The sequence below is a fragment of the Cydia splendana genome, chromosome 10, assembly GCF_910591565.1.
Source record: "Cydia splendana chromosome 10, ilCydSple1.2, whole genome shotgun sequence".
Classification (NCBI taxonomy): domain Eukaryota; kingdom Metazoa; phylum Arthropoda; class Insecta; order Lepidoptera; family Tortricidae; genus Cydia; species Cydia splendana.
This window is the reverse complement of record NC_085969.1, coordinates 5,168,636-5,186,890: the sequence shown is the minus strand read 5'-3', so window position 1 is coordinate 5,186,890 and position 18,255 is coordinate 5,168,636. Positions and strand designations below refer to the sequence as shown.

The 18,255-nt window shown below is 40.9% G+C and overlaps 1 protein-coding gene across 4 annotated transcripts in view; it reads left to right on the top strand.

The window, feature by feature from the left end:
- Nucleotides 1–18,255, top strand: part of LOC134794201 (diuretic hormone class 2) — a 119,273-nt gene that overhangs the window by 97,577 nt on the left and 3,441 nt on the right. For all 4 annotated transcript variants that reach the window (XM_063765947.1, XM_063765944.1, XM_063765945.1 and 1 more), the window contains exons 2-3: nucleotides 17,093–17,176; nucleotides 17,493–17,597. In XM_063765947.1, coding sequence (XP_063622017.1) covers nucleotides 17,094–17,176; nucleotides 17,493–17,597 — 188 coding nt within the window. In that variant the 5' untranslated portion in view covers nucleotide 17,093. The remainder of the gene's footprint in view (nucleotides 1–17,092; nucleotides 17,177–17,492; nucleotides 17,598–18,255) is intronic.

Genomic DNA, 18,255 nt, shown 5'->3' with positions numbered 1-18,255 from the left:
GTGCAACCTGTTGCGAAATAGGACTCAAGTTGTGGTCGCTGACGGGGGTCGCGTTCGGTCTGACACCGTGACTACATGTATGGGCGTCGCACAGGGCTCCTCTGTCTCGAACATACTGTTCTCCCTACTGTTAAATGATTTGCCAGAAGCTGTCACCAGTGGAGAGACATTCATGTATGCAGACGATGTGGCTGTAGTTGTGCACGCCCCTACATATGATGAACTTGAATGCAAGCTGAACATGACCGCCACATCAGTGTCAAATTGGTTTCGAAGTAACGGCCTTATTTTGAACACTACCAAAACACACTTCATCAGCTTTGACCTCTCTGGACGTCAAATGAGGCAGTTGTCAGTACTAGCGAATGGAAGTCCTATCAATCAAGTTATGAACTCAACATTCCTTGGTTTTGAGTTAGACAGCGGCCTCACCTGGGGAGGTCATATAGATAAAACGTGTGGAAAACTGGCTACAGCATGTTTTGCCTTAAAACGATTGGCACGAATACTCCCAACTGAAATGGTCCGGGCCTGTTACTTCGCTTCAGTGCACTCACGTTTACAGTATGGGATCGAGCTGTGGGCAGCGGCCGCCGACTGGGAGAGGGTTTTCCGCCTCCAGAAACGAGCTGTGCGTGCGATAGCGCGCATTCCGCAAACCAGCTCTGCGAAACCACTCTTCAAGTCGCTAGGCATATTAACACTGCCCTCACTCTTAATACTGCATATGGCAACAAATGTGCGTGATGAGGTGGACATGAACCCCATCATCGAACCCCCGCGAAGGTACGAGACCCGTAGTGCGCGCGCGGGACTGCTGCGACTCGAGCCGCATAGACTAGCTAAGTCCAAAAAACTCACCCACGTCATGGGCCGTAAGATGTACAATCATCTACCGCGGGAAATTATAACAGCACAAAGTACTTCACTTTTTAAATCAAAACTTAAAAAATGGCTTCTCGAGCAGACGTTTTACGACCACAAGGAGCTATTTAATTAATTAATAATGTAAGTTAAACCTATGGTTTAAAATTTTATTCTTGGGATGAAATCTCATTTTATGTAGTTACACACTGTAATCTAGTATTGACATGTAATTTTTATTATCAATAAATTATTATGATTATGATTATGATTATTATGATTATGATTATTATGATTAAGTTTTCATCTAGTAAATAGCTTAGTGTCGCGAATAGGTATTAGAGTTAAGTATAAAAAACGTGTAAATAAATATTGATGATTTCTGTCTTTTACTTTTGTGTGTATCTATTTTATTGTAATAATTTGTGTGTCTATTTTTTACCATTTTATTATGTTATGTGTATAATTTTAAGTGTAAATTGTTCCCCAATAAATTGCATACCCTTTTCCCTTAATTACGAACAATATGTAATAGACTAAGCTTATTGGATGAATAAAACAATTTCTCACTCTGCACGTAACACCCACGCCTTGAGTAGGCGTGGCCTAGAGTACCCACGGTGGGGATCGCGCCGAGCGCGCCTATATATACGCGCCCACCCTGGGTGCTTCTCACTCACTCATCAATAGCCACAGAGGCACCAGCCTCCCAACACTCTCCAAGTTTTCTTAAACATACATATGTGTTTTTATTAAACTCCAACTACACTCCCGGTAATGGTGGTAGCGGTATCAAGAAGGTAATCTGCAGCAGCCAGCCAGCGCGTTCCAGCCGTCGTACGGGTTCCTGACTTCGGAATCTGCGAGCCCCACAGTAACTACGCTCGACATTATGGTCCTTCGTTTGCCGAATGAAGAAAGAAACAAGTACGCGCTGAATTTTAAGTAGAACTATACTTAATTCAGGAGAACAAAGAAATAAGAAAAACGAACGCGCTGAGCCCCCGAAGTTCGCTTCGGCTCAGACCCTATCTACCAACCTTTTCCGTAACCCACCATTACCGGCTTGCCGGTGGACCGTGCAGTGTCGTAGGTTCGCCTCCACTCACGTGTCCTGGCAACTTTAGTTGCATGTGTCACATGGTGATACCATCACACTGTTTTCGAACGCTCTAGGCCTTGCACTTTAGCCATTGCGGGAGATTCAGTGCACCGAGGGATCCACGCTTAGGGGCACTGACGCTGCGCTCGGTAGCGTCAGAGCATAGGCGTTAGGCAGGTAAATTTGTATATAGTTAGGGACCCCCCGCGTGTGTCAAGTGTTGTGTTGTGTTGTGTGCGTAAAAATCAAGAAAGAAGAAGATGTCGCAAGACGGAAGATCACTACGCTCACGCAAACGGGACCTGCCTGTCCCCACGCCTACGCCCTCGTCCGGAAATACTACGTCCGGCGCGACCAATACGTGGAGCAAAGGCACCAGTGGCGACCAGAAAACTAGCGATGAGAAAGAAAATGAGTCGGTACACTCAGACGAGCGTCATAACGATACAGTGGTAGTTCGCAGTCGGTCGAATACTTTAGTGCCACCCGTTGTTGCGCCGCCGCCGCGAGCGCCGTCTGTTCGCGAGTCAGTTAGGTCTGTTCGCGAATCGGTAAGTAGGGACCGCGATAGTGAATTAACCGTGCTGTTAGCAGAGCTCGAGGTTCGTAAAGCCGCTCTAGTCGTAGCCAAAGCAGAGTCCGATACTGCCAAGTTAATGCTGCAGATTGCCCAAGTTAAGGCGCAGTCTGACGGCGGCAGTGTCGAGTCCGAGGCCGAGGTACGAACTAGAAGTTGGGTAGAACGACAAGCGACGCTACAGCGCGAGATCGCGCGTAAAAACGTAAAAATCCCGCCGCCGAAAGAGACCGCGCCGCGCGCCGCGCCCGACCGGGCCAGCAAACCGCAACCGCGACTTTTAGAGGTACCACACGGTACCTACCCGCCAATGTATCACAAGCCGCCTGAGTTACCCCCGTTCGGCGGAGATATCACCGAATGGATATCGTTTAGAGCGGAGTTCGAGGACACGTCGCCCATGTTTAGTGCCGTCAATAATGTCAGTAGAATCAGACGCGCGCTTAAAGGCGAGGCCCGGACGGCCGTAAAATCGATCATGTACACTGTTCAGGATCCATACGAAATTATGGAAGCGCTAGAACGGCAATTTGGCGACCCCGAGGAAATTGTACTTACGGAGCTGCATAATATCAAACGCATGCCGCGTTTGTCGGAAGACAATGCTAATATCTCGTCGTTTGCCGCGCATATCGCGAACGCCGTCGCCACCGTAAAATCATTGCGTCAAGAAAAATATTTGCACGCGCCTGAACTAGTGAACAAAATAGTGGACAAATTAAATTTGATAGTGCGTTACGAATGGGCCAAATATAGGCAGACTAATTCGGAAACTCCCGGCTTAGCCGCTTTATCTGAGTTTCTCAACGATATTAGTACTGCAGCCAAACGCGTAAACCGCAGACCGGCTACTAGATCGCGAGCTGTAGTGAACACGGTATCTTTTGAGCACGAACCTAGGCGGTCGAGCAACGCTCCCTCTAGGGCCCGCGCCCCCGCGTTCTCCCGCGACTCTAGCACGGGCTCGGAGTCAGATTTCCACGAAACTTACTCACGCGATACGAAAAGTAGTTCGCACAGTAACTCTACTATCGCCCAAATGAAGCACCGCGATAGTAATAGTAAAAAAAAACCCGCGTCAACCGGAGCTAGATTCAAACAGGAATCGTCCATCTCTGTCCCGCCGCGCAATACGTGCCCCATTTGTAACGAAGATCACGTGGTTAGCACGTGCGCACAGTTTACGGCGGCAACGATTTCTGAAAGATGGGAACTAGCGAAGGGTGCGCGGCTGTGTTTTAAGTGTTTAGGATCCGCGCCTCATCAGCCGAATACATGCAAATACGTAGCATGCGGTGTAGGCGAATGCGAAGCAGGTCATCATAGACTGCTGCACGGATTACACACGGCCTCGTCGGCAACTGAGGTTAGCATGACACGAGCCGTAAACACAGTAAGCTTCGCGTCAAACAAGCCAGCGACAACGTCTAGCGTAGGTAGAATAGGCAACACGTCTTTCGCCGGGGGGAGCGAAATCTCTCTAAACCCGCCCAAAGACGTGCCCACCGCGCAGAAATTGCCCGTAACGCGGCCCGCGTCGACGTTTGACCAAAGCAAACCTGCTCAAATTGTAGCAACCTCCCGGTGGGCTGTAGAACCCGAACAAAAGAACGATTATAAGCCGCGATCGTCAACAATTCGAACGCCCGCGCCCGTCGCCGACAACGCCGCGATACGTCGTACACGACGACGCGTGACTAAGTCCGTACGCTCAAATTCTAAAACTAAAAGTAAATTCGAGTACCTGCCTAAGGTAAACAGTTTTTCCGAATACACGCATTTAGTTAGGGCTACGTCTAGAGTTCTGGTTGCCACCGAGGTAAATAACGCCAAGTTGCCATATGAGAAAACAGATACAGAAATGATCAAGGGGAATTTGATTTTAGCTGAGATATCGCTAATCAAACGGAGCCAATATGAAGCCTATCCAGAAGAGGTAAAGACCCTGGAAGCTGGGCATGCGCTACCGAAAAGATCTCCGCTACGCAGAATAGCAGTAAAACTTGACGAATACGGAGTCATCGTGACAGACGGTGGAGGCAAGCAACTACCCGTCCTACGCGCTAAAGAAGACTTCGCCAAGCTGCTAATTCATCATTTCCACGCTCTGTACAACGGCAACCACTCGACAGTGATAAGCGAGTTGAAACAAAAATATCACATAGTCGGATTGCGCGGTAGTATTCGTTATCGATCACATAAGCGCCAATGGTGTCGAACCTGTCGCGGGGCCAACCTCAAGGTTCCCGTGGTCGACTTACCATTAGAAAGGCCTCTAACGAATCCATTATCATCTACCGCTGCAGCTACGAATATACCCGACGCTCATCACAACAGACAGAAATTGCACGTAGGCGACAGCGTCACGATAAGCGACTGCTCCGTGCCACAAGGTACATGGTCTAGAGGCGAAATCGCACAACTCTTTCCCGATGTAGACGGTCAAATAAGAGTAGCCATTGTACACACGCGCGCAGGTGACGTTTGCTGCTCAGCTTCCAGGCTTATTCCTACACGCTCCTCTAAATACGGTGTTGACACACGTGGGGGAGAACTGTCGCGAATAGGTATTAGAGTTAAGTATAAAAAACGTGTAAATAAATATTGATGATTTCTGTCTTTTACTTTTGTGTGTATCTATTTTATTGTAATAATTTGTGTGTCTATTTTTTACCATTTTATTATGTTATGTGTATAATTTTAAGTGTAAATTGTTCCCCAATAAATTGCATACCCTTTTCCCTTAATTACGAACAATATGTAATAGACTAAGCTTATTGGATGAATAAAACAATTTCTCACTCTGCACGTAACACCCACGCCTTGAGTAGGCGTGGCCTAGAGTACCCACGGTGGGGATCGCGCCGAGCGCGCCTATATATACGCGCCCACCCTGGGTGCTTCTCACTCACTCATCAATAGCCACAGAGGCACCAGCCTCCCAACACTCTCCAAGTTTTCTTAAACATACATATGTGTTTTTATTAAACTCCAACTACACTCCCGGTAATGGTGGTAGCGGTATCAAGAAGGTAATCTGCAGCAGCCAGCCAGCGCGTTCCAGCCGTCGTACGGGTTCCTGACTTCGGAATCTGCGAGCCCCACAGTAACTACGCTCGACACTTAGGGTAATCAGTGTACGCGTAAGATGACTTAGATGAGCCAAGTTTCGTAACAACTGTGCCCAATCATAGTGCAGAGCTGCGCATTATTATAACCTTTTCTAAACTTCCTGCATTAAAAAGAGATAGTCGACAATATTATTATGCTATTCCAGCATCCACTTTCCCTACATCCCTTTTAGAAAACCCTTTCAGGGAGTTTTTTAAATGACGGAACTCCCAATCGCCTTTCTATAAATTGTAAATATAGATGTCAATCACAATGAATAAATCAACGATGATCAAGTCTGGCCAACGTGGGACTCGAACCCACATCATCCTTGGTTTAGCGGTCCAATGCATTACCAATTCCGCCAGCTAACCATCCGTCAATCAACGCGAATTTAGTCATTGCAACTGTGACAACGTCACTAGCGACATCTGCATTCTAAGGTTACAACACACAATAAAAAAAAGGAAAATATTAAATAAAAAAGGAATAGTTATTTGTACAACAAGAGATCAAAGTTTGATATTTCTTCGAGTGCTTATTTTGAGTCCCGTGCAAGCGAAAGATTCTATAATAGATTCACGAGCGTAGCGAGTGAATCTAATTTAGAATCTTGAGCGTAGTAAGGGATTCAAAAGCGCACGAGATGTAAATAACTTTGATCTCGTGTAGTACACAAAATTTTTCACCCTAAGCAGTGAGAACATACCTAGAGGGACAGAGATAATAGAACCCAAGTATATCGAACTTGTATTAGACCCCGCATGTTGAAATGACATTTGACTATAAAGGTCACTTGAATGTCATTTTGTCTCACTCAGTGAGCAAAAAGCGATTTTGCTCACTGAGTGAGACAAAATGACTCAGTGAGCAAAATCGCATTTTGCTCACTGTTTTTAAGAAGCAAAGTACCCTTGTTCGAGCTGCTGAGTTGAAAAATATATTAACATTCAAATCACCTTTATTAAAATGTAGGCGTTTCCTACATGACACAGCGGAAACAATATCAGAAATCTGCGAGTCGATCAGTATCGATAATTAGTAATCGATATATGTATCGATGCAATTAGTTGTGGAGTACCGGTTGTTAAGCATCGACATCACGGTTGGATGCACCTTGATAAGCCGGTTGTTCTTTTATAGGGCGCTTTGATTTTGGTCCGGTAGTTTGGCTGGGAAGTTGAGAGTCGTCAGAGTCGTTTGATTCGCGGGACGTTTTAGACTCAAATGTAAGTGTTTTTTTCTTTGTGGTTTCTTGGGTTCTTCAAAGAATACTTAGTAATTATCATAGGTGTTTATTTAAGGCACCAGTAAAAGTATCATTTAAGTTTTTGTCTATTTAAGCGAAAGCGAAATCATATTTTCATGTGCCTAAATCGAAAATACAAACCGGTCATCTAAAAAATAAATCTAATCAATCATCTAATAAATTATTTGACTTTGACTTTTGACTTTGATTTTAAAATAAAGCTTCAATTCCCACTTTCAATGTTGTTGCAAAATAATGATGATATAAGTCCAAATTTCTGTGATAAGAGCTATCTCCATAAGAGTCAGAGGTACGAGACGACGTATCAAAGCTTTTGAAGAATGCGAAGACGGAGCAGGAATCCTCTACTGAACATTATACTGAAGAGTGAAGATCCCTCAAGAAATATAGGTATATATATATATATATATACATATATATATACGCACGAGCGCCTAGAAAACTAGGATTCGAAGTGATCGTCATCATCATGTCATAAATAATTTATTTCGACGTAAACAATATATCAACATATGGAGGAGACAGTAGGAGTTACATAAAATATATATATATATATATATATATATATATATATATATATATATATATATATATATATATATCTTTATATATATATATATATATCTTTATTTTTTATGTAACTCCTACTGTCTCCTCCATATGTTGATATATTGTTTACGTCGAAATAAATTATTTATGACATGATGATGACGATCACTTCGAATCCTAGTTTTCTAGGCGCTCGTGCGCCCGAAGATACAAAATAATTCGTTTCATAAGTAAGATGCGAATGGGATTGATTGAAAGGGTGAGGAATGAGGAATTAATATTTCTTTCTGTATATATTTCATATTTCTTTTTTCCTTTATTATGAGTGATCGTACATTTTCCAGCATTTTTGGTGCAGCAGAGTGGGTTAACGGAATTGGTATAGATAACTTCAACTGAAATGGTAAATTAAGGTTAATATAAACGTAATTAACGCTAATTAATCATTATGGTGGAAATTATTTATACCAATTCCGTTAACACCACTCCGCTGCACCAAATCGATTCGCGTGGTGTTAACGGAATTGGTATAGATAATTTCAACTGAAATGGTAAATTAAGGTTAATATTAACGTAATAAACGCTAATTAATCATTAGGGTTGAAATTATTTGTACCAATTCCGTTAACAACACTTCACTGCACCAAAAATGCTGGTAAATGTACGATCACTGTTTATTTAACATTTTAGTGACTGTTAACCGAAACATTAACCGAGCAAACACCACCGAATCTATCAATACTCGAATTCCATCAAACAAAAGAAAACGCGAAACAATACAAACATCCAATATCTTAACGATTCGTTGAGAGGTAAATGTCGCTTGCAAATTTGATGCGAAACAAGTGCTGTCGCTGCTGTCACATTTACGAAAAGTCTTTTGTATCCTTTTCATTTTTTACGCAAAGTAGCATATCGGATTCCTTTTTAAATGCCGTTTGACTTTTGTATTTTACTTAAGTTTCAGTCGAGCCTTAAGTTTCAGTTGTATCGTAAAAATTAATCTTTAATTGTTGGCTTCCAAAACTATGAGTAATTTTATTGACTCCCGCTTCTACTTCTCCCTTATACACTCTCTATGATACTCGTTTTTAAGTCCAATGTACATTAGTAGTAATTATTGTTATATTTTTTATTTTATTTTAAGGAATACCCACAATATGTTATATTATAGATAGGTATACCATATTTTATACGTCGAGAGGCAAACCATGAAGGACAACATTGTATAGTAACATCTCTATATTACTTTACTCATGTTTGACAAATAAATTATATTTTCACCTCAACAGCTCGAACAAGGGTACTTTGCTTCTTAAAAATAGTGAGCAAAATGCGATTTTGCTCACTGAGTGAGACAAAATGACATTCAAGTTACCTTTATAGTCAAATGTCATTTCAACATGCGGGGTCTAATACAAATTCGAAATACTTGGGTTCTATTATCTCTGTCCCATTCACACTGTTAGCAAAAAGAAACAGACGAAAAAAGTTCAAACGACATTCAACGGTATATTGACTGTTTATATACCCCCGAAAAACTTCAGACCGCATCGTTCCAAACCACGTACGAGCTCCGTACGAGTATGAATTCTTAATAATTATTTAATTAAAATAAAGTTTAAGATTTGATATAAATACTATATTTTAGGTATTTTATTGTAGAATTAAAATAATGAACTCAAAAAATACACAGAATATCACGAAAAATTTATTATTTTACTTTTAAGAATTTCTACTATAGTTGACATATACGTATCCGCAATTCGGACCGTATCTTACAAAGTTTTTTTTTTACAAAAAAAAAGTTGTCGGTTGAAGTGTCAGTTGATGTTCGTTATTTCCATATTATTTTACTGGAATTTATTATTACGTTTTGTTTTTGTGTTCCATTGCGGTAATTAAACTTAATTGTTTGTATATCTTAAGAAAACATGTAAGTGACGAAGAAGGATTACATTTTTCAAGTTGTCTAATAGGTATGTTCTCACTGCTAAGGTGTGAAAAATGTTGTGTATTACACGAGATCAAAATTATTTACATCTCGTGCGCTTTTGAGTCCCTTACTACGCTCAAGATTCTAAATTAGATTCACGAGCGTAGCGGGTAGTATAGTATTATAGAATCTTTCGCTTGCACGGGACTCAAAATAAGCACTCGAAGAAATATCAAACTTTGATCTCTTGTTGTACAAATAACTATTATCCTTGTTAGCCTTCACTCATTCTTTCCACGTGTCCAAACCATCTTAACAAATTGCTAATAATATTTTATACATAAAACACCAATTTTATGCAAGCAACACGCACCATAAAACGAAAGCCTTAAAGGCTCAAGTAGAACATCCAATCGCCTATTTCCTAAAACACACATTTCAAGCATATTTTGCTGTGTATAAAAAGGCCTAAGTGAATAGGATGTCCTACTAGAAAACGCTTTTTTGTCTGGACAATGATAGGTTAATGTTAGTATATATTTTATAGGGCACCAAATAGTCGATAGGGATTCAAGGGTAGGTTTCCAAACGTATCACCTATACATCCAGTATAAGTATGCCCTTCGTTCGGATATAGTTGTTACTGATTTAGAGATCACACTGTACTGGACGATTCACCTCAAGTTATGGGAATGGTCAGGATCGTATTGGTACGAATACGTGACACTTTGACCAACTACGTCATCGCTAGCATCTCATTTTCGTTTTTTATGACAATATGTAAGTACATATTTACTTTGTTTTTATGTTAGATTGTTTTCTTTTTGTAAGGGATTGGGTCATTATGTTTTTCACTTCTCATGCTCGTGAAGTTGATGTCTCGCGTGTAAGTGGCATAAAGTTCCTTTTTATGCTCTAATTCATAAAGTAAAATTATCTACGACCCTTATTGACAGTAATGAAGTCCAAAACATGCCATACAAAATGCCACTTACAATCCCCTTACCTCCCCATGGGACCGAGCGCGGGCCTTTATACTAATTTCTTTAGTCTTAAATATATACGGTAAAATAACCGTAAATAAGTAGGTAATGAAGAATGAAAGATGCTTTTATAAAAGACAGACTTTTAAATATAAATATTTAATAAAGTCCATTTTTTTGTAAACTGAAAATAGGTAGGTATCAAAACGAGACAGTAACCAAGCCCTCCAGTGGCCAAAACCTCTTGGTTCTTAGAAACTTGTTCCAATAGTAACACAAACCCCGACAATTGATTTCTTTTTTTTATTGTCTTGGCACAAAAGTAACGCTGACCTTCAAGGAGACCACATTGATTTGCGATCATGTTTCCAAAGGACTGAAGTAATACAAGCTTTCTGTTGTTATGTCATACCACTGTTTAGTTTCTTTTCTATTTATTTCTTCAGTTCTCTTTAGAAGCCATAACCGCTTTTGCTATATGGGAGTATTTATAGGTTTAGTTCTTAATAAAAAACCGGCTAAGTGCGAGTCTGATTCGCGCACGAAGGCATTACCATTACGCAAAAAACGTCAAAAAATCACGTTTGTTGTATGGGAACCCCACTTAAATATTTATTTTATTTTGTTTTTAGTATTTGTTGTTATAGCGGCAACAGAAATACATCATGTGTGAAAATTTCAACTGTCTAGCTATCACGATTCATGAGTTACAGCCTGGTGACCGACAGACGGACGGACGGACGGATGGACAGACGGACAGACGGACAGTCGGACAGACGGACAGACGGACGGACGGACAGACGGACAGACGGACAGACGGACAGACGGACAGAAGGCCAGCGGAGTCTTAGTAATAGGGTCCCGTTTTTACCCTTTGGGTACGGAACCCTAAAAAAGCTGTTATCAATCGTAAAGACAACAGAACTGAAGAAATAAATTGGAACATGGCAAACGAAGAAAACCCACTAGAAAAAATATATTTACACTTCTGTCTAAAACTCAAGCCGTCTAGCTTGTGGTTACTCTAGAGCAGCGGTCGGCAACCAGCGGCCCGCGGGCCGCATGCGGCCCGCGAACCTCTCAGTTGCGGCTCGCGAGCCTCCCTGGCTATTTTGTATATAATATTAACAAACGACAATATCTGATAAAGTCTTAAATATTAACAAAGTGCGGCCCGTGTCAACTTCGGTAACTACTATTTGGCCCATGGCTGCTAAAAGGTTGCCGACCGCTGCTCTAGAGTCTAGAGATTGCTACACAAACACATACACCGGCGGACATTGTAATAGCTGAACTGTTAATGGCTGGTAATGTAACTTAGTTCAACTCTTCCACAAACGTAAAAACTCCAATACAGTTTCTCGCCTCACATTGGTCCGTAATTACTAGAACTTTCGAACGTTCCTCGATCGCTCCTGAACCGTTTAATAATACAACTGTATTAAGCTCTAGTAATGCTGAAGTGAACAAAGCAGTGTGTTTTAACATTGGACTACTTTGTTAATGTTTGCGTGGAAGTTGCAACCTAAGGCAGTTATAGCAGCATGTATCTGAGGAAAATGCCCTCTACACCTAATGGGTTTGGAATTAACTATTACTCCCTATCGGGTTTAGACTATCAGGCCTATTCGGATTTCGAGATAATCACAAGATCTTGAGACGATTTAGAGATCAACTAGATCTACATTAGATATCGACTAGATGTTACTTGGATATCTAAGTCATAACTTGTCGAAATCCTCCAGAATCGCGGAAACGTCAAATTTGACATATCTATCTTACAAATATCTTTAAATTATCCGTATCGTAACTTGTTGAAGTCTAGTAGACATCTAATTCATTTTCCGAATCGAGCCGTATCTGGTTTAGATTTTTTATAATATCGACTTACATGTGTATTAGGAGTTCACTGTAAAAAAAGAATTTACAGTTGGTCAGGGTTTTATTTAGTTGATTTTTATCTCCCGGTATTTTCGGACCGATACAACCACCAAACTTTCGAAAAAAAACACACACACACTTCAGTACGGTTACCATCAGTTTGTCACTGACATAAACGCCGTCGAGAACGTAATTTACTTTCTATACACCTCGCTCGCACTCGCATATTAGTGCAAACGGGATGTATAGAAAGTAAATTACGTTCTCGACGGCGTTTACGTCAGTGACAAACTGATGGTAACCGTACTGGTGCAGCAGAGTATCCATGAGTGACGGCAAATAGCTTACCATTAGGGGAAAACAACTTACGAAATATAAGCTTAAAATCATACCACATTATGTACGAACGCCCATGCCCATAATCCCATGCAGGATTACATACAAGCATGGCATTGACTGATGGGACACAGATTGCAGGAACGAGTTTTCGTTGATAACAAATGCTTTGGGATTTATCATCGGTGGGAAATAATCGTGCAAAATACTGGATTCAGGCTGCTTTGATCATGCTAAAACTGCCAAAAAAAATCTCTTTAAAGTCCCATACCTACTATAACTATGGTCCACCGCAAGTTCAATACATTCGTAGGATCTAAACTCACTTCACCTTAAGATAACAGAACCTTTTATTAGGAACACGGAACACCTAAGGTTTTAGTGGACCTTGTTTGTGGAATTGGCCAAACGGCTGATGTCATTGGGGACAAATGAGCTGGCAACTTCCTCGCTCAACGTATGTGTTGCGATTCAGTGAGGAAATGCTGCCAGTATCTTTGGCACTATGATGCGCCAGGGGCCCCTCTTTAGATATAGACTTTTAGTTTTTAATTAGTTTAGGTTTAGACTGTACCTATATTTACTTTTTATTAATTTAAGTACGAGTATATTATATGCAAATAGTTTTTAGTCCATGTGAACTACTTAAATACGATTTATTCCTAAATGTAATATGCAAAGTTTGGGTTTTGGCTCCAGATTATATTTGAGGGGAAAAAGGTAATTTTAAGCCGTTTACTTAACGCCGACAAAGGTAAACGCGAAAATGGAAATTAGATAGATAGCTTAATAATTGGATGTCCGAGTAGGTGATTTTAAAATTGAGAGAAATTCGCTATTCATATCTCAAGTATTTATTTTAATTTTGTGCTTTAACACATTCGTCTATAGGTACTTTGGAGACGAAGTTATACATTTAAAGTTATACAGTTATAGGTTATAGTTAACATTTAAAAATATATATTTTTTGCTTTTGCAGTCCGCTAATCTTACGTTTTGGTACATCACGCGGCCGTTAGCGGCCGCTATGAAGCCCAAAGCGGTGGTAGCCGAGTGGATATGACGTCCGACTTTCAATCCGGAGGTCGCGGGTTCAAATCCTGGCTCGTACCAATGAGTTTTTCGGAACTTATGTACGAAATATCATTTGATATTTACCACTAGCTTTTCGGTGAAGGAAAACATCGTGAGGAAACCTGCATACATCTGCGAAGAAATTCAAAGGTGTATGTGAAGTCCCCAATCCGCATTGGGCTAGCGTGGGGACTATAGCCCAAGCCCTCTCGCGCATGAGAGGAGGCCTGTGCCCAGCAGTGGGACGTATATAGGCTGAAATGATGATGATGATGATGATGATGAAGCTCAAAAGTGGTCACGTTTTTTCATTTGTAGTGTGCCCTTTCGCACTCATGAAACGTTCATAGTAATTGCTTTATTCACACTTTAATTATCTTTAAGCGTAGGCGTCAATCACTATAAATCTGTGGGGAACACTAAGATTTCAATCTGCACTAACACACACTAAGATTAATTTGTCGATTTAAATTTAAACTAGTCAATGAAACTGCGACTATAGTGGTTACCGTCCAGTCAATCCGAAGGCATTAGGGTCGGGCTAAGAGCCACCACAATCAAATTACCTATTGCACTGCACCGACAATTGGTTGTGACGTAAATAGAGTCAGACGAATATAACTTTGTGTGGCATTTATTTAATTACACAAACGGGTCTACCGCGATATAATTTCATTGTTTTTACCTTAAAATCCGACGTCTGCTTGGCATTAGCAATGATAAAATGTGGCGACATAAATAAATAGATATTAAGTATAAATAAATAAATAATAAATAAATATTATAGGACATTTTTACACACATTGACTAAGCCCCACGGTAAGCTCAAGAAGGCTTGTGTTGTGGGTACTCAGACAACGATATATATAATATATAAATACTTAATACATAGAAAACAACCATGACTCAGGAACAAATATCTGTATACAAATAAATGCCCTTACCAGGATTCGAACCCGGGACCATCGGCTTCATAGGCAGGGTCATTACCCACTAGGCCAGACCGGTCGTCAAGTATGGAACGATCGTACACAAATCGATCTAGCCCCACAGTAAGCTCAATAAAACTTGTTATCACATCATCATTATTATTGTTGTTATAATTGTTGCTGTTATAAGTATTGTTATTCCTTTTAGTCTAAGTTTCGTGACGGTTTAACTGTAATGTCATGTAAACATTTTTATGAATTGAATAAATCATTAAATGTCAAATTTCTAGAGAAATATGACGTTTATTTTGACAATCTCTCACTTTGTTATATTTGAATTGGTGCAAAATTAGCTTAGACAGTCTCTACGTTTCTGGGTCCAACCATAAAGTACTTCCAAGCAAAGAGAGGTTCGTATTAGACTTTATAATTATTATAGCAAATATTGAATCGTTAATTAAGTAGATATTAAGGACGACTCACGTTAGACCGAGCCGTAGCCGGGCCGGAGCTTCCGGAGCTTCGTTTTCTATGGAAAGCACCACGTGATCGATCAGCCGTCATAGAAAATGACATGTCGGACGCGTCGGTCCGGGCACGGCCCGGTCTAGCGTGAGTCAATCCTTATACTTGTCTGTTTCAGTAATCCGAAGTAAAATTAAGATCCCAAAACGTTACTCGGTCATACAAAGATTGTGTATATCAAACAAAGATTGAAGTTCTTATTGGAGTTTCCTAATTTTAATAGCACGTGGGATTAACTACCAATTTTGGAGTTCTCTGTAAGATAATATTTTAATCCAAAGCTAATCAATCATAAGTTTAAGAAACAAAAACAATTAAACTTCTACCTCACATTTCCGTCAAAACAAAAGGCGTAGAATTGTTTTTTTTTTCAACCTTCCTCGTTTGATGAACTTAAAATCAATTGATAACAGTTTTGAATGATTCACGATTAATTTCATTAGACTTATATCTGTCGGCGGCCGATCGTAAGATCAGGCAGATCGTAATGTTCCTGTGTAATGTTTTGACGATAGCCACATTAAACCAATATATAAGTAGGATAAGTTCGTTAGGTTGCTTCAGATGCCCGAAGGGCAAACTGCCCAGAAATAGGAGTACGCGGGGCTCCGTCGACTCAGGGAACGAGTCAAAGATTTTCACGTTTCACGATATGCCTAGGAATTTCACGATATGCCTGATCTTACGATCGGCCGCCGACATATCGACCGGGATATGGACCGTGATTACCTTTTGTATTGTTTTCGAGCTCCCGATATTTAGACGCAGTTACATGCATCTTGTTCACGGGTAACTGAAGATAGCGGGTGGGTGTCAAAGTTGTGTAGACCGCGCTCGGTCTACCCTCATTCGTGCGCGTTGGCTGCGGTCCATATCCCGGGCGATATAAGTCTAGTTTCTCAATTGATCTTTTTGATTTCCTGTTTGTCCTAGAGCCCAATTCAGATTCATAATTTTTAATAAATAAAGCGATTTTCAAGGTCGTATCAAAACCGTGGCAAGTTGTTAAATGGAAATCGGGTAATTTTATTGGTAACCTTTCAACTTCACAATGCAGTAGGTACTTAATTGACTTTTCTCTTCTAATGCTCGTAAAGTTAGTCTTTATGTCGTGCGTAGGCAGCATAAAATGGTTTTGCTGCAGATCTGGCATGAATTGGCAAATGTCCTAATGCATAAATTAATATATTAATACCCTTATCGATTTACCAGTAAAGTCCAAAGTCTGCCATACCCTACAACCATTGGGTAGTATGTAAGTTATTTAGTCCTGAATATAAATGTCATAAATCACGTTTGGATACATAATATCTCCGTATATTTTCCTCGCAATCAGTGAAAAGCAGAGCATATAAATTAGCAGAAATACTCAATTCGTCTTCGACATATATGGGTTGTTCTATGCTCTTATTGTACAGTGACCTGCAATAATATGTTACACAACGAAGGCCGCAAAAGTATGAACGCGCTCTTATTGCGCTACAAATAAAATCGTGTCAGATATTTTTGCGGCCTTCGTTGTGTAAGATATTATTGCAGGTGACTGTACACCCAGCTACAAAAGTGTAAGTCCACTTTATGAATGAACTAGCGACGCGCCCCGGCTAACGCACGGGTTACCTTTAACAAATTATACACCTGAACCTTCCTCAAGAACCACTCTATTGATATCTAGGTGAAAACCGCATGAAAATCCGTTCCGTAGTTTTGAGTTTATCGCGAACATAAGATGTGGGTGCCGTGTGGTGCCGGCATCAGAAAAGAATAGCACCACCCCATCTCGTCCCGTGGGTGTCGTATAAGGCGACTAAGGGAAAACTGGCGACAGATATGCATATGAGCAAGGCTCGCCCGTATCCTTAGCGGGGTCCTTGCTCACAAGAGCTGTGCGCGCGCCACATCGAAAAGAAAAAAACATAGGATGTGGTATTAACATCTTTTATTGTTGGTTCCAGAATGGTTCGAGCAAGCTGCGTCCTGGCAAGCTGCGCGCTGGTGGGTCTCCTCCTGGCGGTGCCGGCGGCGTCTTACCCCAGGTAGTTGTATTTAGTCCTCATTATCATTTCCTTCGTCGTTTCCTCATTACTGAGGATCGTGACTCTTTCGTAGTTTCGAAATGGCTTCTCGCCTACATATTCTTGAACACGTCTTGCACTAATACCTTACCAAGACTTATATAAGAAGATTAAGTAGATACGGGTTTTGAGAATACATACACTTACTCGTACATTCGACTTGGAACACGCGTCCGGTCCGATTGTGAAGCTAAATTCTAGACTTTAACTTACCATGATCTTTTATGGTATAAACAAGAAAAAACTTCCTTCTTTAATATGTTTATTATATAATTTACAGTCAAAACAACTACTACCGCAACGATGGCCCCTACGACCCTGAAGAGATCATGGACATGCTGAACCGCCTTGGAAACCTCATCCAGATGGAACGCAAAATGGAGAAGTAAGTTCCTTTCATCCATTACTATATCCTCATCAAGAAGGACAATGTGACCTACAAAAGATATCGTCAACAGTACCGGTCCATAATAACTATTTATTAACAACCGCTGTAATATTTCCATACCGTAAACTGGCCCACTGATTATCAGTCCGCCGGGCGATATCGGCCTGTCAGTGAAAGGAAAATTTTGACAGCTCCGAACAACTGACAGGCTGATATCGTCTGGCAAACTGGTAATCTGTGGGCCCCGTAACGTCGGTCTGTCGGCCTGTCGTCGGTTTATGGCCTGGCCACGACATTGCACGACGGCTTCGGCCAAGGCGACAACCATAGGTGGGAACGAAAGGTCCGATTGCTGTGTCTCGCTCCAATCTATGGTTGTCGCCTTAGCCGAAGCCAGTCGCGCAATGTCGTGGCCAGCGCGTTACAGACTATAAGGCAACTATGGGTATACTTACCCTGGTGATAATTCACACATAGTTGATAATTATTTTTGACCGGTACTTACTGTACAGACATAACATTTTCTACTATTAAAAAAATCGGCTAAGTGTACATTTTTGCATGACTATTCTCCGTCATGTGTTTTCTAAATTAATTGTATTCATCTTTAAATTGAAATGAATTGGCAATGCAACTTAAAATTTTAAACGTTACT